The following is a 23,390-nucleotide window of genomic DNA, read 5'->3' as shown; positions in this document are numbered from 1 at the left end:
TCATCGTCCGAAAGCACGGATATACAGGGTAGGGCTGTATTCGTGGCACAACCGGTGAGGGGGTGATTCTACGTGAAAAAAAAATAAGAAAAACGACGGTACAACATTTTTTCATTCCAAGCTTCGTTTCCGAGAAAAGCTTCGACTTTAAAGATTTGACAAGCATACTTTCAACTACATTTGAGAATAAGTGAAAGACGTAGAATCAAATTTTTCCCGAAGATGCTTCATTTTTGAGAAAAATATATTTGGAAATGTATCATGCCAGATCAGTTTGTAATTAAACACGTTCAAACTTTATTTTCTTCGATACGAAGCCTTAAACAACAAAACTCTATTTTACAATTTTTACTTATTTTCGCAGGTATAATAATCTCCTATTGATTGTTTATTCGTATCTAGTCGATAATTTAAGCCAAGTTAAAGTATATTTCAGAAATTTTTAAACTCAATTCTCTCAGAGACGGAGCGTCATACGAAAAAATTATATTCCATATTTTCGACTTGCATTTTCTCATAGAGTCACCCTCTGCCCGATTGTGTTACGATTACCGTTCCATTCTGTATAGTTAGCTTCTGCCCATCTGATCGCAATTAAATCGACATCTACGATTGTATATTCGATGGCCGTGTTAAATTGAGAAAAACAAGTAATTAACAATTTAGAAACTCACGCGCCGGATTATTGGAGCGAGAATATTCTCGTAATCGGTGGAGATTGGTGCTTGCAGTTCAAGACGCGAACGGAAAGTTCCGTCGTTAAGTTTATGCCGTGTCAGTAAGGAACTTCCACCGAGGATCTTTCAACGAGCTGAAACAAATTCGTTAGGGAGATGTCTCGTTAACGGATTAGCTGTACAAAGACAATTCACGGCTGTTGGCCTGTAACTACGCATAAACTTCGTTTACCGATTCGTCCTGCCAGTGAAATTACCGATTTACGGAACACAGTACCGGAAACATGTTGTTATTTCTGTCATTGGTTTGCTTTAGATTACCAGAGTTTCTTTCGCCTCTATATAAACCGTGACGTCGCGTTAATTGGATTTTCGTCGTCTCGTTAATCTGCAAATTTTCATCCCACGTGTGTCACAATTTTTCAGTCAATGATATTTCTCATCGTGGTTCTACGTTCTAACGCGACATCGTAGTAATTGAAAGATTTGCAGCAATGAGAACGTAACATCAATGGAGTAAGGTGAAGTTATTTGAGTTAGAGGGATATTTGAGACAAGTTGAGTAATTTGTCTTGTAATTCACCGAATTGGTCGAAGCTTAAGTGATTCGAATAACCTTATTATATTTAAATTGTATAGTTGTGTGAAAAATTCATAGCGTGTTCGACAGACGATGTTTAATCAATGGTATTCAATTCTTGCGTTCCTGTGGATTTTCTTATGGGAAAATGTTGACAGGGTCTGAAGCAATCTCCTAGGCAGTTTACGAAAAACCATGAATAGTACGAGAATCTACGAGATTAAAGAGAAAGATACTTTAGTTGATAAAGGAACAGGTCTCTCTGGAGAATCTTTACGACAGTCTTGTCCTTCTTAGCGCGATCGATAGTGGCTCTTCGTTACTTCCCGACAATACCATTTAGCCTCGAACGATCATCGAAGATTTTGTTTATCGCGATACCCGTGAAAGAATCACTAGGGAAGAGTGAATGATGTAACGATCAGTCGGCTGAAGATAAAGGATGTCTGATTATTTTTCATTACTTCCACATCTTCACGAATGAAAGATGATCAAAGTAATTAAAGAGATAAGACTTTCGGTAAAATATATAATATTGAGATTTATAATATACTCGTTGTGTTACTTCAATCACAATTGGATGTTGCGGAAGGAACCACCGTGTTTACACTGTTCTTTGACGATTACAGTACAGCGGCCTGCATTTGCCATAATAATCTTGCCTTTATCATACTGTAAGCCTCTTGCTCTGGTAAACTTGAACATCGCAAAGAGTCGGATTAATCATCAGCCACCGTGACTTGAATGCATTGTTGAGTTATTCAGGAACGACAATAAGTTCGAAGGCTTTCAAAACTCTGCTCACTTCCACTCTTTTTTTCTACTCTATTCTCAATTCGACAAGAGAATGCGTCTCAAAAGTACATTCACTGAAATCCTCGTTCAACGTTTAATAGATTTATTGCGTGTTCCAAAGTAGGATAATTAGAGAATTCGTGAAACCGTTGCTTTGAAACCTCTGCAAACTTTCGAAAACGCATTAGACGGTATCAAGCAGAAAAATTGCAGGACAAACCACATCGCACTCGTTATGTTCCGCGTGAAAACGAAACTTTCCTGCGCTTTCTCTTCAAATCGGATTTCATCTCGAATCTCATTAGTCGATTGGCTTATAAGTCGAGTTCACAGGACCGTGCTAATGGCTTTTACAAGCAAACTCGCAACGATCCCGAAGCTCCCATAGAGCCCAATACTCTGACACGAGGTCACGCACATCGCCCACTTAACTGTTTTAGACATTCTCTTTGCCAGAATTAATACCAAGCGAGCATTAGAATAAATATCACGAACTGGTAATTATACAAAATATGGTACGCTTTACAAATTTCGATTACTCTGAAATATGTACATTCATCGTTAAGGTCAAGGTAAGATATCCGTATGGTCTCCTAATTAATTTTACCAATACATATAAACCATTGCTTGATCTTACAATTAGTAAAAAGACAGACGCATTGATTTCAGAGATATACTCTAAAGTATTTTCGATACTATGTACGAGCTAATTTATCTACGTGTAACCGATGCCTGTAACTCTGAATTACGCGTAGTATCGAAAATACTTTTGCGAATATCTAGCGTATCGGTGAAATTACATACCGTGGACATTGATCTTGACAAAATATCTCAAGATTATTTCAACGAGGTATACTCTGTTCCGTGCAATTATACACGAACCACTCTGTCTCCTGTATTTTTCTTTAATTTATGACGTAATACGCGGAATATACCCGTTGATGAGTAAATAGGACGAGTGACATGTTCTGTCACGTAGACCAACATGTGAGCTACGATGTATTCGATAATGACATGGCCAAAATTTCATCGAATACCTCTATACCCTACTCTGTATTGCGATAGTGACGTAATCCATGAGAATCTCAATATAAATAAAATATTACTAAATACAAATGGAATTTCGATACCGATCAATACTATCATTGATTAATATGTCGGCTCCGTATTGCGTTCTAACATCGGTGGATTAATAGAAGTCCAATAATAGAGGCATGCTGTGACCGCCTGTCGCTCGTGCATGTAATTTTTACAAGTACTTTGAGAACTTTAGAACAGCGGTTTAATTGAAATCTGTCCATTGAGAGTACTTTAAAAATATTTTAAATTTTGTAATAGGTTCTTCAGAATTTTAAAATCGTTTTCGATATAGCTGCTAGTGACACATACATTACATTTCGCTAGTGGTTTCAATAATGTTGTTGTCATTTAACACTTCATATTTAAAAATGTCATACGTATATTAGTTTATGTTGTGTCGCACTGATAATTATCTCGTGTCGTTACTCATTAATTGATATAATCTGATTTGTCCGAATAACGGTTAATAAGGAAGTGAAGTGCAAAGATACTTTGATAAAATAAAGTATATTGTTGCTCACAAGTATGTGACATTTGTTTTGTTTTCTTTTTTGGTTTCTTGATAAAGTGTAATTTGGTTACGAAATTACAAATAGAAAAATTCCAGGCGATAACATTTATTTTTAGAAGTTAATGTGCGATAGGAAAAGTTTGCATCTGTACGTGTGAAACGTTACAACAACGAAAGCTCTGAACGTGTCATCGATCTCTCGTCCATTAAATAAATGATGAAGTAGCGGATCCAGGATTACGACGATTGCATCGATATCGAAGATCGTAAACAGGAAGATTCCACAGATAACTACAAAGATAAATTAATCAAGGCAAGTACAAAGCAGGCAATTGAGAACTTCGTAAAGGCCGTTTCGAGATATTAGTCGGTATCACGAGTAATCAAATCTCGAGAACAATATCACGACGTCGTTGACGATTCATTAACGTCCATCGCATATTCTAGTGGCAGTGGCTTTGCGCGAGAAATTATGCACTTCGCGTTGATGTGATGCACTCGAGACATCGCGATGCCCTGTACACGAGCTTTAATGCACTCACGTCGTATCTTGCGCTGATTTCTGTTCGACAGTCTCGAATTTACGGTCACCGTGCATCAAAGTAACGTTTTGTTGCGGTAGGAAGATTAAAATGTCAAAAGCGCACGGTAATTCATGAAAATATTCTGCTACTTTCTATAGAAACCTTTTACGAATATAATTAGGTGATTTATACGAAACTTTTTGGAATTTCATTAGCACTGTAACGAGACTGCCATGATCATAGTAGTATAATTTGAAAACAATATGGAAATTAATATAAAAGTTACAAAACGTTGCAACCATACCATAAATATATAATTAATGTTTAATGATTCTGTTTAAATAATTTAATTATAAACGAGTCATAATTTAACGAACTGCTTCCCATGTATTTGTTTTCGTCGACTAAAGTATTTTATCGCGCTCCAAGGATGATTCAATGCTTTTTGATATTTTCAAGCAGAATTAATTCTCCGATAACATCAACGCGACAACTACGAAGACAAACAGCTAACGAGTTAATTAATATTTCATTGACAGTGCGTCGCATCTTCGAAATCACGTTCGTTAAATTCCCACTGCCCATTCGACAAAAGTTCGCTTTGCCCAAGCGCTTAACAATTGTTTCGTCGGTATAAGCGTCTATAATATACTAACTAATATACCTACGTTGATCTTCAAATCGTTTGCAACTGTGTATCGTGATGTAAGACAGCAATTTCTTTGTACTGACCCCTTTGCTCGCTGATTTTCCTGTATTTTCTTCGTGTTTCGAAGTTTCACCCTGAAAAGTGTGCCAACCTTCCTTCGTTCTTCTTATCTTGATTCACCATTGCATTTTTCACCTTGAGCCAAATAAATCGATCGGTATGCTCTGCTTAAAATCTGTACCAATAGATAACGAACATTTGCGCCGTATAAAGGAAGAAATGCATACTTAAAAAATGGAAAATACTCGAGTTGAATAATTTTATTAAGCCGAAGAATGCTAGAAATTTTATTACATCCATAATGCGATAACTAGACTGTGGATATCATGCAAATTTATATGTTTATGGATATAATTGGAAAGATGGTGCATAGTTAGAAAAATGTTATACACGCTTGATATTACAGAGGGTATTATACTTCGAATCCTTTCTATATTTATTTATGCATTATGTGCATTATTGCACCTTTAAATACCTTATAAATATATTATACAGCGATGGCTTTACGTTAGGAAAGAAGATTTTAATGGATAAGACTATCAGTCGAGAGCCTGTAGGTTCGTTTTAAATCACCGTCAATTAAAGTTAGGAAGATTGCATTATTCATGGGTGTGCAACATTTCTGGAAATATGTCGAGGTTATTCATTCGGTACGCAGTTTTATTTACGCGTTTGCGTGTGCTTTCGGAATTGCGGTCGACGAAACAAACGATGCATCGCGCACACGTAGTACGACTCGAAATATCGTTCGTGTTGCCACACGTACCAAGTCGACCATTTAGCGTGGAACGCCGATAAAATCTAGCTACACAGGATTGCGTTAATTCACGGCAGGAAATTAATTGGTTCGTTTTCCTCAAATATTTCATGTGACCTGCTAGGAAACAGCGTTGGTCTCTTCGACCAGCTCGAACATCCTCCTCTTTTCCTCTCAATTTAAATTTATATTGTTTGCAGTAGGTACGATATCATATCACGCAAATATAACGATGCTCGTCGAGATACAAATTGAAAAAAGCCTGTCAAAAAAATGATAACTATACAGGTATCATTTATTTCATGTATTTCCAATTCACGTCGGGCTTAATGGAAAATCTAGTTATAGGCTATCCGATCGATCAAAATTAAACGCGTTTCGTTCGCGTTTTAAATATTTTTCACTTAGTGAGAGTTTTTCATACTCGTGGACGTATTTTTGTTTTATTTGATGTTTGTAACATTCGAAAATGCTTGTTGAGGAATCGGCGCGTAAAAAATTTCCGGTGTACCAACATGACCTGCGCAATTAATCCCATTTCCGACCCTAACTAGCAGATATTCCTTTGAGCCCTCTGTAAACACGCTTCAGCCGACGATGGCTCGCTTGGGGTTACCGCTTCGGTAAATTAGCGTTAATTAAACCATGAGTTTTTAGTCACTGTCTGGTCTCGCACGTATACTCGATGACAACATACAACTTTCTGTGCAACTGTCAACCGCGAAACGAAACGCACCAGGGTCAGAGAGCAGTATACGAATAAAGTATTTTCCAAGACCACTACAACAACCGAAGCTTTAGCCGATATTTTTAAATCGTACGAAATGCAAATTTAGACATTATTTAAATTATCGTTAGATTGTATATTTTTAGACGTTTATGGGAAATTTCAAAAAATGCGAAAATGTACAGAATATTACACAAGACTATACGATAAAATATCTAAAGTGGAGTACTCGTTATAGTATTCGATAGACGAAACAAACTTCTGCATAAATTCTTTTTCTTGTGTTGACAAAAATATGCTTTGTTTACAAAAAAATATTTATCGCTGTTCTTAAATAATAATCATTAGAATAAATCTTTATCTCTTGTATTTATCAATAATCCCTCAACGTCTCGTTAAAAATACACAACTTCGAATTCATTGACCTCTCAGCGAATTTCTCAATCAACTTAACAGGCCTTCTATGTCACTTTAGTGAACGTATCAGATAATTGAGAACCGCTCTAAAGTGTCTTCTTCACGTTGGATTAAGCATATTCACATGGATTCGTACGAACACGCGTACAATCATCCCGAGCCAAGAGGGGAGGATTATTCTCGCCCTACGTTTCACCTTCTCGTATCTCTCTTCCTCCAACGAAGCCAAACATTGAATCGAAAACAACTGCATACAGTCTACAGGGTCCAAGATATTTCCTTACGACCCTTCCGCCGGAAATATCGAATATACGCGGGATTATTTAAACGTGCATAAGTAATCAAAGAACCCTAGTCGAGCGAATATTTCATACGGGTGCACAAAAGAAATTAAAAGGATAAACGTCTCGAAAATTTGGACGGAAGAAGCGAACAACGTGTGGAGCGTTCGAGGATTGATTTAAAAAACCATGAAACGACGAATTATCGAGCGAACTACAAACCGATTTTCGTGTACGCCGCGTGCATTATTCATGAGGTCAGATTGCACGAGCCACTTATTATGTGAAAGTACTTCGACCAGTTTTTAATACTTAGACGAGATACGTGGAAACTAACTCCGACTGGACGAGTTATTTCGATTATTACAATGATAAGCGCGGCACAATAAAACGGTTAAAGTGCACGACACACGTAATTCTGTTAAAGGTCTATTAAAGCACGAAGAGACCTATTCAAATTCGAAGTTAAAAAAGCATCGTTAAAGGAAGATGCGGGAGAAACTTTTTAACATTCTCGTCCATCTATTCGACGATAAATCCGCCGATGCCATCAAAAACGACAAAAACGCGCGATTACGGGTCACGTTATGGATAGTGGACAATTGAAAAAATGATCGACAGCGTGTCAGTGAATCGCGTGCGGAGGAGAAACGCGTTCGTTTTCGGGGCGAGAAAAAAGCGAGAACGCGTGTCGCTGTAGGCGATTTGCGCAATTTGTCAGTGGCAACTGGATAGTACGTCGAAGAAAAGGAAAGGCGGCGACGTCGCGTCGTCTGACGGTATTTGTTCAGCTACGTTTTGTGGCAACGAATTTCATTGAGACCATGAATATTTATCAGCGAGGAACGCCTCGGGATGTTTCACGACAAGTATCTTTGAAACAATGTCTTACCCGGAATATTCCTTGTTTATAGAGGTACAATTTATAGTGGCTCGTGAAAGTATATATGTTACAGTAGAAGCGTCAGTTGGGTAAATGGTTCACTTACTACCTATATAAATTATACACAAAAGACAAGGATTAGATTGGTTTGTATAACATATATAATAATATGAATAAAGTAATATAAATGTCTCACTGAATATCCAGACTTGTTAATATAGTGGATAATCAATTATTTATGTACATTTTCAGATTTATTTCAAACTTTATCAATATAACCATGATAGTCGAGTCCGTTATAGCGATAATGAAGTATCAAAATGTTTCGTATAACATACGCGATATATTTATAAAAATATCTGACTATATTCCAAAGTTACTGTATATCCTAACTTCCAAGAAAAAGTCGTGAAAATTCACTAAGATCCTAGAAAGTTCCGACCTCTGTAGAAGATTTAAATTGAAATATCCTAAATGGGATTTTTTAAATTACCCAGATGCGATAATAGTTCCGAATAACAATATATGGTAGGAAGATGGTCATATCAAATTTTATTGTATTTACATGAAAAGGTTAAGGCACATAAAGCATCAGGGAAAATGAGCGTAAAAACTTACCTAAAGAACTTTCATGTCTGTGCATAAAATATCGCTCACGAGTTTTGAATTGTAAATTAAGATCGATGTCTAACGACGTTTTAATAAAATGTAGGTTACCGTTGAAAATCTGTTATCCCTCTCCGTGTACTATACCGATTTATCATGCTATTAACTTGTTCATTGTTTTTCTTTTTTATTTTTTTTTTTTTTGATAATACGTGTTTTCAATATCAATGTATGTCCGTCAGAATGCGAAAAAAGGATCAGAGACTTTTCGCCAACGTTAGCGAACGACAAACTCTATGCTATTAAACCATTATTCGGAATTAATCTCGCGTTGTACAGTTAAAACGTATGGCCAATTTAAATCTGTCACTGGAGCGCGACGTGTTTGCACGGATCTGTTCAAAACGTTCCGAACGCATTGAGTGACGTTTATCAAAATCTTCCGTTAATTTTGCGTTATTTGTAGAAGTCGACTGGTCATCGTGAACGGATTGCCCCGTTTACCGATAACGTCGATGCCTGAATGAAATTCATTCTGCCTAACATAATATTATCAACGCATCATACTGAGCGTTGGTTAGCTTGTTACCCGGTCTATAATGCGTGAACAATGCGATGCAGTGGCATTATCTGCGTCGACGATGTCCATTAAACCAACCACTTTTATATCTTCGATAGGTACATACAATCCCCTGCCTTTTGTCCTTATATTCTTTATTATCATTTCAATGGTAGAAAAATACCACAGAAACTGCCAGACTTCAATGAATACGAGTAAATGGTACAAAAGATACGGATAAACTTTGGAACATCCAATTTTAATGGACGATATGAGAACAACGAAGCGTTTAATACGATTTTCGTGGAAATTATGTACCGACCTGTTATTTGGATAGAAACGGAAGATCTACAGGATTGCTGTCAGATGCGGGAGAAACCGTCACTCATAATCAATTATAGAAACAAATATCGTTTCAGTGAATTTCGTTGTCAGATATATTTCGAGCGAACAATGAATTAAAGATGTATCTCAAGATCAAGGAAGATATAATAGTTAATAGAATAATAAAGATATGACAATTTTCTTATGTTCGTTCTATTTTGTCCCGGTGCGTAAATGTTACGTGCTCGTTTTATGATAGGGAACAGCGTTTAATAATTAAGAACGTTCTATGCAGGTCCCGGTGAGGCAATAACTCGTCAAAGCAAGAATAGAGGAAAATTAAAATGCAATTAGACATAATCTCTATGCAAAAGTTTCGTTGTTAATTCTTTATGATTCCGCTTCAAAGTGCCTCGAAATGGTCGATTTCCTCCTTCCTTTTTTTTCATTGTTCTCTTCAACTTCTTTTTATTACTCCTTCCATCAGGGGAAAGTAAAATCAGCCTCGCCGATTTATTGGATTACGTCGGTCACGTTCCCAACTTACGCAGTTGAAAGTGCACTTGTGAACAACTTTTTGACAACCAACGAAAAAAGAAAAAAAAAATAGAAAAGAAAGAAAGAAGAAAAGAAGATAAAGAGAAAAAATGTTATTTCGTTGAAAGCAGAGAGCTCATCTATTCTGTGAATACTCACAAAAGACAAATCATCCCTTTTACCCTCAACTGGAGGGTTAATTTCGTCCCTGTTTAAGACTATTTCATTGTCTCTGGGATTAAGGCATAACAGTGACGATGACATCTTCATTTGTTTACGATCATGACAGAGTACACGGTTTGTCGTTTCCTTTTAAAACGGGCCGTCGATTCACATATTAGATTAACGATTTAATGGATAACTCGATGAATGACTCTATGTATGGTACGTGTCGGTGCGTAAATTGAACAAATTATAGAAGAATGCCTTTGGTGTTGGTAAATGGACACCCTATGCATGTGTGCACATAGTGGCAGCGTTGCAATAGGGTGTGACGGTTCTCAGTCAGAATAAAATCCCCTGTTCCAGCTTTACGCGCATTACCGACCGATTTCATTTCCTTATAAAAAAAAAAATCGATGCTTTGAAGATATAAAATAATCTTTAATATAAGGCACTCGTTAACCATTTGGGAAGAAAAGTATCATTATGCTAATTTCTATAAAACGATAAAATATAATTTTAAAATGATGATTTTAATATTTCGACGATCTCTTCCAAAGGTTTCGTCCGACATCGTTGCTTAAAACGCTTCTAAACGGTCAAGCGGAGAAGACAAATTATTTTATGGGTGACGATATGAGCATCCCTGAATCGCAGAATGGCCCACTGGTCATAATTACGTTGGACGACAAGTGTGTGTGAGCATGCGTATGTGTGCGTTAAGATCGTAGGAACACGATCACCATCTTAGTACAAGATCAGTGTCTCGTGAAAAGTCGAAGAGTTCGCGCATATACCACGGACATCATTCTGAACCGTTTCCTGTTCTCCGTATATCTCGCGGTTCGAGGGTGGTGGAACGTATATGCATGTTTTTATAACATGGTGGTCTTTGGCTGGATGTTTTGCATTTTTATCATAGGTGAGCAGTAAATTTCACAAAACGCGCGTATTTTTCATTCCGAGTTGCGCTACCACCTTTCTATAAATCTATATACACGCGTCCATGTTGTTTGTAAAAACTGGTACGTAGATTTGGTTCGAAATAACTGAATAATTTCTTTCGTTGGTTTTATTACGTAATCGGCTATTTGAAAACTGTTTACGTTTAAGCGTAATTCTCAAACTACAGTATTTATCTTCTGTTTGTTCTTTGACGATCGTTCACGCACAAATCGAAGAAACTATCGTCGAAACGTGAAAACGCGCCTGGAAAAGATTAAATTTCCATCTTTCGCTGCCACTGACGTTGTTTTAATTGAAATCAACAATAATAAAGATCAAGCAACTGGCTGTGAAAAAACTTTGACACGCGTAACTCCGACAGTACATAGATTTTTCTATCAGTGGGCACATCGAGCACAATCGTACGTATTCACATATACACGGTGCTCAAAACTTATTTTGATTTATTATTGTGATTCTACATGCTGGGATCGATAAAGATGTGTTAAAAAAAAAGTGATCGCAGAATTAACCTTGAACATGATTTTCAACTTGAAATTTTTTTTTCAAATCGCGCAGTATTCATCTGCGACCCATGGTTCCTCTAAGACTTTTGTTCCTCGTGATAAATACTACGCGTCGCGATAGAAAAAAGAATTCGACCTTGAAAACCATGCTCAAGTACAATTCTTCGGTCGCCTTTTTAAACAGATCTCCACCGATCCGAAGGGGTAGAATTATTTCTCAAAGCCATAATAAATAATTTTTGAACACCCTGTCGTTATCCTCGGGAAAATAGATCAAAATGACAGACAGTTTCATGAGGTTCGTGGAATTCGTAATTTTTGTTTCGTACAATGCATTCGTGACGGGCTAAAATTTTCATCCCGTAAATTGAATATAATTCAAAATTTAAAGCTTTGTTCAATTTTCGGGCAACTTGCTCAATCTCCTTGCTGGTTCCCCGATTAAATTTATTAAAATTAATTCACCGTCGAACTGATTGTTTCCGCGTTTATTTTCGGTTCACTTCGAGGCAATGGGATTATTTGTTATTCGCGAACGCGGCCATGTGATAGCTACGGAAATGAGTTTACAATAACTGCTGTAATTTTCGCGAAATTGTTTCCGTTCTGTTTATTTCATTTCCATACTGTTTCTGCCCTCCCGTTTTCGCTCTTTACCAATCTTCTGTCCTTTTTTTATGAGGGCAGGGTGCGATTTTAATTAAAAAAATAAATAATCTGCCACGTTTGCCGGAAATCCAGCCCGTTTGAACAAGAAAGTGAATTGTACTCACGTTCGGTTACCTGATAGCCCGACGGCGTGCCGTTGCACGCAGCGCGAAAATTGCGCATACATAATGCATAGGAAATCTGCATTTAACTTTCCAACGTGCCGCGCGAAAACACGGTTGCGCCACTGCCTTTATAGAACCTACGAGGCGAATTTTATAACGTCACCCTGCAGTTAGGGCTTAACAAAGTTTTTAAAGGTTAATAAAAAGCGAAAATTGCAACTGAAGTTAATCGTAAAGATATTTGTTTCAATATACTATAGTTGCTGCAATTTTCGATCGATCGACAGAAGCTTCGCTTTCCAATAATTTAAGTAAACCAACAAAAACCTACTCAATATCGATCAAAATCAAATGACTTCTTGAAATGTGCTATAAATTCATAGTCAACTAATGTTCATAGTAATGCACTTTTACACTTTTGGATGCAAAATCTACGCCTTTCTTTGCCCTTCCGATGAATACAATTTAAGTATTGCTGGTGTCTTCTTATTGTTGCAAATCCTCCAATCGTTAAGTACAAATTTGTTAAATTTATTATTACAGGTAGTCGGGCAGCAGCAAACAATGGCTTCAAAAGTTATCCTACAACAGTGAAGACCTTTGAAAATGACACGGTCCTGCTTCCCTGTTACGTCGAAGATCTTGGTAAGTCGCTTCGATAAATTTTCCACCCTTAAGTGTCTTTCATTAAAGTCACAGAAGAATATTTGCCGCGCGAAGACGATCACAAGTGCGATCGATTGTTTCGTGTATTAACAAGCTGAAAAAATCGAGCGAATTAAAAACGGTCGAGGCGTGCACAAAAAGATTATGAAGAACTTAACTCTCCCGGTGCGACAGTTACAAACAAATATCACCTGTTGCATCTCGTAAACCATAACAACGGTGTAACTTTAGATTCGTTAAATCACGACTGTTCTCTTTTCGTATGCAGAGGAGGGAAAACAAGAACCTTTCCTTCGTGATAAAATAAAATAATCAACGTAAGTAAATGAATCTCTTATCAACCAATAATTTGATCAAATTCAATAGCGAGACATATGAAAAGCATCTACATGTTATAATATTTATTCCCATTTATTTAATGGCAAATATAATTATCAACATAGCTCTTTTAATAATAGCGAACGCTCGGAAGATACTTTTAACAGGAAATAGATCGCGTGTTTAGACCTTCGTTTTAACCAATATGGTACTATATGGTGCATTTACTATTAACTCGATCGAGAATCGAGGGTAAAGAGACGGTGCCGCAATTTCGGACAACGATCGATGTTAATTTCCCTAAGCAGGAACGCGTCCACTCGCGACACTCGTGTACGGGTATAGAACGCAAACAATTTACTGTACAATCGATCGACCTGTCATCGATGGTTTCGCTTAACGGGATTGCCTGTCAGACATTCACTTTACCCTGCCGCGAGTTAGACAGAAGGCCACGAACGTTAAAACGATCGTAAGATCACTACGGATTAAGGACTTGTTTCGGATTATACGCCTCGCTCCTCCGGTTTCTGGCATAACCACGGGACCACCTTTGCCGAACTATGCCCTCGATATTCTATCGAGCTAGGATTTATGATAAATTGGGTCAGAGAAAAGGTATTTGGTTTGCCCGTTTGGTTACTTATCGGTTGAGAGTTCACCAAACTGCATAGAGTCGTGTCAGCATACGTTGTCCCTATTTCTAGACGACTGAATATCGTGCAAACCGAGTTGCCAAGTAACTTTATAACTTTATTATACGCGAACGCATATAGTAATAAATTTATCCAGAAAGTTAACAGAAAGTTTTTCATATTGAATTTAAGATAGATTGAACCGTTTTCGTGCATACAACAAACTCATATGCCTAGATAACGTACAGACGAGAGTGAGGTGGTGGAGGGATGGTATCCTTCTGGCTGACAGCGGTGAACCACGACACGAACCACCTGAAAGAGTTAAAATGTACTCAAACAGAAGCTTGGAGGTTTCTCACGTGAAACGGAACGATACCGGAGAATATGTATGCCAAGCGTCTCGACCAGCTCCCTGGGGACATGCCACGCAAGTACACGAGATTGAAGTAATGTGTGAGTAAATCCAGCAAAGTTTTCTACTTCACAGACGCAATCTATCGGTGATACGCCACAATTCGCTTCAAAGAATTGCTCCAAATTCTCTATAAAAGATCGTTCGATCTCGATGTTGAAAATCGTTTAACAACGTTCCTTCTCCTCTATCGCTAATTCGTTCGATAGAATCAATAAGACGTACGGTGCCAATTAATCGAAATCGATAACTTAAGAGTTGAGAAGGTTCAAAGAAAACCATGTGCTTTTCGTAGATAAGTTAAACACAGATATCGATTCTGTCGCGTATCGTCGTTGGCGTGAAATTATGGATGACCCGAAAGTACATTCGAGCTCTACGTCGCTCTGCAAACAAATTCGGGAAAGTTTCCTCAGCCTCGGAATCCTCCACGGAGTTTTCCCAGCCAAAAGGATTTCGGTTCCATTTCGCGGAATCCAACATATAAAAATAGAAAGAACCCTTCCAATTCGACTGCTCCGCGAATCGAATTTTCCGATTTTTTTTCTTTTTTTATATCCCATGAGATCGGAAACGCCCGTACCTTGTCGTCCAATGATACACACGTTTACATATACATTCGAACATGTTTCGATCGCTAGAACTTACTTGGGTATAATTAATATTATTGGATGTCCTGTTAGGAATGCCAATGGTATTGGAATACTACGGAGACTAATTCCAAGGAAATATACATATATTTTGAAGATGGTTTTCCTGAATATTTCAATTCCTTTAATAGTTTTCGATCGGAAGCCTTCAACGGTCGATGTTGCTACAAATGGTGAAATAAAAGTCATTTTTATGAAACAATTTGTAAGACCACAGTTTCTAACCCTTTAGTTTATACATCGTGCTAAACTCGTGACGAGAATTATAGTCTTAATCCAATAGAGACTTTTATCCAATAAATGTTTTATTCCTAACCGAGCTTACATTAAATTGTGCGTTTTGAGTTTCAATTCTTGTAAAATTATACATATATATATAAATTATCTACAGTATATCTAAAATAGTGCATAAGTTATATATTACGTCATATGACACGAGTATCGTAGTAGCGAATAACTAACGCTCATTTAAGCACATACGTAGTTACGAATGAAATTATAAAACAAGGAGTGAGAGTAAATGTCAAAGCACCAAAGCATAGAGAACGATGCTCGAGTCTAGAATATAAAATACAGATAATGATGTACGTCTTCGAACGTTGATCGGACTACATCGTTACTTGCAGATCCACCCAGCGTCCATCCGATACCAGAATCTGGTAAGCTGGAAGTGAATTTAGAAGAGGAAGTGGACATGGCCTGTGTGGCAAAGGGTGTTCCAGTTCCAATCATATCTTGGAGGAACAAGGTAAACAATATCTTTTCGAATCACAAGAATAGAAAACGAGATACCTTTCCATAGACACAATTGCCACGAATAGTAAACATAAAAAATAATGAAAATATTTATCTATTGACAGGAGGGGGAAATACCATTTTTATATGATAGATCACGTCTGCGATTTCACGCTGAAAGCCCCAGCGACGCTGGACGGTACACTTGCGTGGCAAATAACGACGTTGGTGAACCTGCCATAGCCACTATAGATCTATACATTAGATGTAGGTACCGCTTTATCAAATTCGCGTAATTTTCTTCGACCACGTCACAACAGTTTATAAATAGCATTCGATTATGATTGCACGGATGTAACTCAAATTCGTGGTCCGCCTACGTTCCAGTTAATTGACTTTATGTACGCCTATATGGACAGAAGTAACGGCGTACACCATTCTGCATACGTTGTTAAACGGCTGTAATTATATTAGGAAATTGCATTCCTCTCTTTAGTATTCCAATCAAACGCTGGTACGATCTAATTGTAATCCCGCGATGCATGTATGCGTTAAATCGTTTATGCGCAGTAATCGTCCTACGTGACAATCATAATTGTAATCGAAAATCACAGTGCGTCGTTTCGTGCATATTTTGCATCCAATAAAACGTACAGGTTACTTTGATAAACGTTCAACCTATAATCATCAATTCATCGCGTTAAATGATTTGATAACTAGAAGCGACGATAACTAAAAGGGCCGCTGATGTAAGCACCGATGCCAGTGAACTGTTTCAGAAAAGTCAGTGTTTTGTATACGTACATTTCCTACTCCGAGAATTTGCTGGCAAAAATTATTATTAGATAGAGATGTTCAATGAACTTCTTATGAAATATTTAAACTATCTTCGAACTATGTCTTTTTCGTACAATGTTCGATATCGTCCGAATATCAGAGAAAATGCAATACGCCCGTTTTTGTTGATTTTTCGACTTTTATGTCGCTGAATGAAGAGATTAAAACTGAGCTGGAAAGAACTATTCCAAAATAATTGAGATAATTGAAAAGAGCATAGCCCGATAAATTGAGAGATATATGTCGTTTGAAAAGAAATGTTTTATAAGAAACGAATTGTATTAGATCGATCGTTATGTTAGACTGACTTAATTAATATTAACATCTGCATAACTAATGATATTCACATGCTTTGAATGTTTTCAAAAGAGTAACGAAAACACATATTTAATGCTAAAACCAAATATAAAGATGGTTTTAATATAATATTGGTTGAGCATGTATCGAATAAATTTATTTAATTTTAATTGACTAAAAGGGAGGAAATGTGACTTATATTTTCCATCTATGGCGTTCGTTGGTTAGAAAGTATAACAAAATTTTTTTATCTGTTTTAATGCATCTGATGTTACGACCGAAAACAACGCAGACAAACCCAGGATCGAGATGACGAAAACGTGGATGCACGCACCTGCTGGGATAAGAGTGCAGCTACATTGCGGGGTGACTGCTTGGCCGGAGGCAACGGTGAGCAGTTTTGCGAAACTGCAAACGATATAATTACAACGCTAGTAATTAACAGCTCGTGCAACAATGGGTGTAGCTCGGAGTCAAGCCCGTTTTCACCTTGGCTGGGAATATCTTCGTTATCGGACATTTAATTACTTCCCAGTTCCGCGCTTGGATTTGTTTTGACTAGATGCCATTGTTGATAAAGAAAAAAGAATCTGTATTCTTCGTTTAACTTTCATCTCGATGTCATCGCTTAACGAGTCTTTTCTCGATATGTAGAAAGAAATCTAGCGCGAGAAGCAATGATTAGAAATATATAATTCGCACGACAAATACATAAACCTTCGATTGGCTCTGCCTGTAGAGCAATTTCTTTGAACCTATCCCTTGAAGTTAATAACGCGTGACAAATCGATTGACGGGAAACGTGACTCGCGATACTTCTTCTTGCAAAGAAAAAAAAAAAATAGCTACTACGGTTAAATTCTTTGCTGACGCGGCATTTCTCCCACACTTGTCTCGAACCGAAAAGATTGCCACGGTGCATTCTGGCGAACGATTTTCTCAGTTACATCATCATACTCTAGATAGATCTACTTGAACCGATGGAAAAAGTTTAATGACATTGATGATTTAACAAAAAGATATAACTTTTTTTTCTTTTCACGTCATCGGATCTATAAATCCGATCTACAGGTGGAGTGGTATTTCAACAATAGAAGCGTGAAATATTCATCGAGGATAGTGAAGCACAACGCAGGCAGCGATCACAGTTTAGTGATAAGAAACGTCAGGACGACCGATTATGGTTTCTACCTCTGCAGAGCTTCTAATTCCTTGGGAATCACCGAGGCAGCGGTCGAATTATCGGGTGTCGCGAATCCGCCCGTCTTTAAAAAGACTTCGCACAGCCTCTCTAAGACCTCGTACAATTTCGTCTGGGAGGTTCACAGTTACAGCCCTATAGTTCAGTACGAATTCAGATTTCGTAAATACGTGGTAAGATTCAATGCTTTCAATACTGGTTGATTTATAATTAATATAGGTATATTTTATCTAAGCTTGTATTCTATCATACCATTGTATTATTTGTACCGTCGTGAATTTTCCAATCTTTAGAACGGCGTTCCTGGTCAATGGTGTAAATTGTACATACCCAGCGGCAACGATGGAAACAGTTTCATACACACATACTCGTTCAAATTGACGGGGTTGCAAGAAGCAACGCATTATGAGGCGCTTGTTTTATCGAAAAATCGTTATGGCTGGAGTAAGTCATCGGAAATAATACGATTCGCAACGGAAGGTGCCCGTAAGTACTACAGATAATTTCTTTCTTGACATAAAAATGATTTCATTTCATTTACGTGATTTCATTAATCTGTATAATTTCTTTTTTCAGTGGACAAGGATAATTACATAACGAACACGATACAAGAGGATAAAATCGCACCAGGTAATTTTATATTTCATATTAGTTATTTAGAATAATTATAATTGAAGATATTATAATAAAATATCGTACGTAAAAAATCATTTCTTTTCATAGCTGTACAACTTGCATCGATGTCCCAACATCCCCCTCTGGATACTGATAACGGCGAATCCTCTGTTACACAAGCAAAAGCAATGACAATTATAATAATGATATTTATATTATATGTTTTCAACATTAACTTTTGTAAGTTGTAAGATATTTGTATAAAGTACTAACGTCGCATTAATTTAGATTTTATTGATTAATTAAGTAGAAACAGAAGAAAGAAAGATTAGTTCTGTCCTATATTAGGATAAAATTTCACGAACATTAAGCTGTTTGAACTTTAAGATTGTAAATAGATTTTAGCTTACACCTTTAATGATAATCATACATATACATATGTTTTGACTACAGGGAATGTTTATTTGTGAAGAAGAGAAACCTTTTAAATAGATTATAAAACTATATGTAAAATAAATCATGAAAAATATAATTTGTTGTGATTCACTTTCGAAAAATATTGATCAAACAGTCTTTTAATCAATCCTTTTCATATCATGACTACGTAATTGTAAATATATACAATATACGAAATAGACATGACATTATATGGGATATTGACTAAGGACGCAGACGAAACATTGGTCTATGTCCGTACTTGGCCTGTAATAATGGCATCGACTAAATACAGGAATCATATGACAACATTTACTAAATACAGGATAGACCCGCTATTATATGAGATTTCATGTCTCACGTTCTAAAATACTGGTCTCGAAACAAAATCTGAGTGTTTCTTACGCCCTCTACGGTTTGCTATAAGATATTATGATGGACCATAAAAACTAAAACTCTTGTAAAGGAATTGCTAAATATCTGTAATTCATACAAATTGAAATATTATATAAATTTTGTTCAACTTTATGTTTGGCTATTATAATAGAATTATTCTTATCAGCAACTGGCATTTAATATAAAATAGTACCATAGGAGTGCAAATTTAATTTTACTTGATAAGAAATATAAAAATTATAAAAATAATTATTGTAATAAATCGTTGATGGCGTCAATTTACAATAAAGATTTTAAAATTATTAAATTTGATTTTATTATAAAGGAAATATCACTTTTCATAACATCGATAAAAATCGTCATCTTTCGACCTTAGAAAAAAGTCACCTTGTAATAGGTAAAAGCATAGAAGAGTTATGCTGGTAAATTGACCCTGAACTAATAGATACAACTCTAAATTCCTAGATAAACTCGTAGGGTAAAAATAAAAAACAGCGAAGTGTACGAGCTTAGTTTTGCTTCAACTCCTGTATCGTGAAAATCGAAAAAAGGCAAAGGCCTACAAAAAAAGTAAAAATTTGCACTTATTGACAATTTAATTATTAATTTATAACATCTAAAATTTATCGTAGTACAATATAAAAATCATTTTTCATGTCGTCGGCAAAAATCATTAACACTCGATCAATTTTGTGTAAGGAGCTGCTGAAAATGGTTATGTCCCATTTCTTATTTGCTCATCTTGGAATGATAAATTGAAAATAAAATTGTTGTAACAAATCGCAGAGGGCGTAAGAAACATTCTGATTTTTTCCATGTCGGTATTTCAGAATCTGAGAGTTTCTGTTCTTACAATTAATCAATATGTATATCAATTATGATTACTAATTATATCGAAAATAATTAACTGTCACTAGATTTAATTATCATTCCTACCATTCCAATAACGCTGATTTCATATTTTATTCTGGACCGATAATGTCGTATTTGACATGAAAATGGTAACTTGGGCTACGTAGACTCCGAATCGCGGAACACAAATTTATATTGTATGTTAGGTCTATCTTATACTTTGTTTGTGGTAATAACCTTGTGATTTTATTATCATTAATTGCACAAATTTCGCAAAAATAAAAGAAAGATGTCACTTTTTAAGTTTAACAGGAATTTATTTGCTATCCTTAAACTCCAAAGATGTTATGTCCACAGTATGTTGCAAATATGTAATGATAATCCTGAAACTATTGTTGGAAAACATGTAAAAGTACAGGTTAGCTGTATCTTATAGTTTTTTAATATTTTGATATTTAATTGCGGATTCATTCATGTTCTTTCTTTGTATTGAATATTATAAATATTTTTTTTATATTGTTTTCATTATTAATATCTCTTGTTATTTGTGATATTAACCTTTGAAACAATTTATTAAAAATAGGGTTGGGTTTATGCAGTGAGAAAGATGAAAAATAGTATTTTTATTGATATTATGGATGGATCAACTCCTAAAATGTTCCAACTTGTTGTATCAAAATCAAATAAACCAGACAAATTAAGTTTTGGAAGTAGTATTGAGGCAGAAGGAAAATTAGCCTTAGGTTCAAGTGGTAAAATTGAACTACATACAGATAATATTGTTGTAATTGGTATGTGCGATGTTATGGATGGATATCCTTTTGCTCCAAGAAAACTGTATCATATGGATTATGTGAGACAGTTTCTTCATTTAAGACCAAGAACCAAAACATTTTCATCTTTATTAAGGATACGTGATATGACATCTGCAACTATTGAAAATTATTTGAGGAGTAAAGGTTATATTCGTATACATACACCAGTTTTAACTTCAAATGACTGTGAAGGAGCTGGTGAATTATTTTTAGTTAAGCCAGATTCTAAAGATCTATTAAAATCAATGAAAAGGGAAGGTATAGGGGAAGAAGAATCATTTTTTAATACTAAAACTTTTTTAACAGTATCAGGACAATTACATTTAGAAGCTGCTGCCAGGTGAATAGATTATAGGATTTTATGAATAATATTTAACACGTTCGTCGCCAAGTCGCACATATCTATGTGATGGGTATACTTCTGTGGGGGCCCCGTCACCAAGATATGGTGACGCTTTTCTTGTTCGAGTTAATTAAATATACGATATTATATATAGGATATACAACTTAAAAATATTAAAAATACATTATACCATACTTTTTATTAATTTATATTCTGGATAATATATTATATTATTCTATATCGCATGGTATTCGTTAAAACAGTCCAAACACATTTGGGGTGATTTTGAGCACTTAGAACAATAGTTGTAGACTCCGTTATCACTACTCTCCTCACTGTCAAATATATTTTCATACTGTTTACTGAACATTTTGAGAATGAAAAAATCACTGATGTACATCTCACAAGTATGCTTCTCAACTAAATGAAACATCTGAGATATCTGCCATGAGATCCCTCGGAATACTCTAGCTGAAAAGCTTATCGCTTTCCCCATTTCAGAACTAAATAATCTTTTCTTTACAATGAATCGAAGGCGATAAACAAAGAATTTTCGCTTGTCGCTCTATTTACGTTCTGCGTACCGGCGGTCGGATTTGGACCCCCCAAGAAACTTAGCCGAATCACGCTGGGCGACGAACGTGTTAAGCAAAGAAAAATTATATACCTAAAGTATGCATAAAACATTTTAGAGCATTTACAAAAGTGTATACCTTTGGACCAATATTCAGAGCTGAAAATTGTAGAGCAAGATTACATTTAGCTGAATTTTATATGTTAGAAACTGAATTAGCATTTATTAATAGTATTGATAATATAATGATTGAAGTTGAATCATTAATAAAATATGTGGTTAAAGATATACTTGTAAAATGTGCTTCAGATATACATGCAATAGGTGGTTGTGAGGTACAGTGGTTGGATAAAAAATTTGCATGTATAACGTATGATGAAGCAGTTAATATTTTACAAAATAATGCAAGTTGCTTAGAAATTCCTATTAAATACGGAGCAAACCTATCTAAAGAACATGAATTGTTTCTAGTGAAACATAACGATAATATTCCCATATTTATTACAAATTGGCCAAAAGAAATGAAACCTTTTTATATGAAAGAATGTAAAGATAATTCTTCAAAGGTGAGTATAGTGAATTTAATAAATTTTGAATTTGATAAATATCTTTTCAAATAATAATCACTGTAAAGGTATATATGATCCTTTTTTTTTTTAAGGTTGATGCAATAGATCTTTTAGTACCTACTGTAGGAGAGTTAGTAGGAGGCAGTATACGTGAAGATGATTATGAAAAGTTAAAGTCAAAGTTACCCTTAATATCTAATCTTTCTTGGTACTTAGAACTTCGAAAATATGGTAATGTTCCAACTGGGGGTTTTGGAATGGGGTTTGAAAGATTTTTACAATTTATTTTTAATATATCAAATATTAAGGATACAATCCCTTTCCCAAGGTGGCCCCATAATTGTAGCTTATAAATAGAAATTTCAAGACCTATTATCTACGTGGTTATCCCATAACAAAATATATAAATATACATATAATTACTGTATGCAATTAAGGTATTTAAAAATAAATTTTCTTTTAGGGAAAACGTAAACAAACATTTATATAGAATAATTAGTGTAGAAAACTATTTTAGAAATTTATTAGTTTTTTATTATGCTCTCAACGTCAAATATTACAAAATTATTAGATTAAGTATAAGGAGAAAACAGTAACATCAAATCATTTTTTTTTTCTAAAAATAAGATTTATTGAATACCGAAACAGATCTCAACTAAAGAG

At 35.7% G+C, this 23,390-nt stretch overlaps 2 protein-coding genes across 2 annotated transcripts; both read left to right on the top strand.

The window, feature by feature from the left end:
• Positions 1-10,877: 10,877 nt before the first annotated feature.
• LOC100651870 (limbic system-associated membrane protein) lies at positions 10,878-19,275 on the top strand. Its single transcript, XM_003393753.3, has 10 exons — positions 10,878-11,051; positions 12,918-13,019; positions 14,231-14,449; positions 15,685-15,806; positions 15,919-16,060; positions 17,220-17,317; positions 17,999-18,301; positions 18,422-18,614; positions 18,705-18,758; positions 18,852-19,275. Exons 1-10 carry the CDS (start codon positions 11,012-11,014, stop codon positions 18,992-18,994), a joined length of 1,416 nt encoding a protein of 471 aa, XP_003393801.1. The 5' UTR covers positions 10,878-11,011; the 3' UTR covers positions 18,995-19,275.
• A 1,353-nt stretch (positions 19,276-20,628) lies between these two features.
• Positions 20,629-23,114, top strand: LOC100651749 (probable asparagine--tRNA ligase, mitochondrial). Its single transcript, XM_003393752.4, has 4 exons — positions 20,629-20,844; positions 21,010-21,581; positions 22,277-22,724; positions 22,820-23,114. Exons 1-4 carry the CDS (start codon positions 20,716-20,718, stop codon positions 23,078-23,080), a joined length of 1,410 nt encoding a protein of 469 aa, XP_003393800.1. The 5' UTR covers positions 20,629-20,715; the 3' UTR covers positions 23,081-23,114.
• Positions 23,115-23,390: the final 276 nt, after the last annotated feature.

Source organism: Bombus terrestris, chromosome 2 (genome assembly GCF_910591885.1).
Source record: "Bombus terrestris chromosome 2, iyBomTerr1.2, whole genome shotgun sequence".
Taxonomy (NCBI): domain Eukaryota; kingdom Metazoa; phylum Arthropoda; class Insecta; order Hymenoptera; family Apidae; genus Bombus; species Bombus terrestris.
This window is presented reverse-complemented; position numbering and strand designations above follow the sequence as displayed.

Bases quoted from the DNA above. Each gene is read 5' to 3' on its own strand.
- LOC100651749 (XM_003393752.4), top strand. From the start codon at position 20,716: ATGTCACTTTTTAAGTTTAACAGGAATTTATTTGCTATCCTTAAACTC. The intron at 20,845-21,009 runs GTTAGCTGTATC...TATTAAAAATAG, and splicing joins GAAAACATGTAAAAGTACAG to GGTTGGGTTTATGCAGTGAG. The intron at 21,582-22,276 runs GTGAATAGATTA...AAAACATTTTAG, and splicing joins CATTTAGAAGCTGCTGCCAG to AGCATTTACAAAAGTGTATA.
- LOC100651870 (XM_003393753.3), top strand. From the start codon at position 11,012: ATGGTGGTCTTTGGCTGGATGTTTTGCATTTTTATCATAG. The intron at 11,052-12,917 runs GTGAGCAGTAAA...TTATTATTACAG, and splicing joins GTTTTGCATTTTTATCATAG to GTAGTCGGGCAGCAGCAAAC. The intron at 18,302-18,421 runs GTAAGATTCAAT...TCCAATCTTTAG, and splicing joins TCAGATTTCGTAAATACGTG to AACGGCGTTCCTGGTCAATG.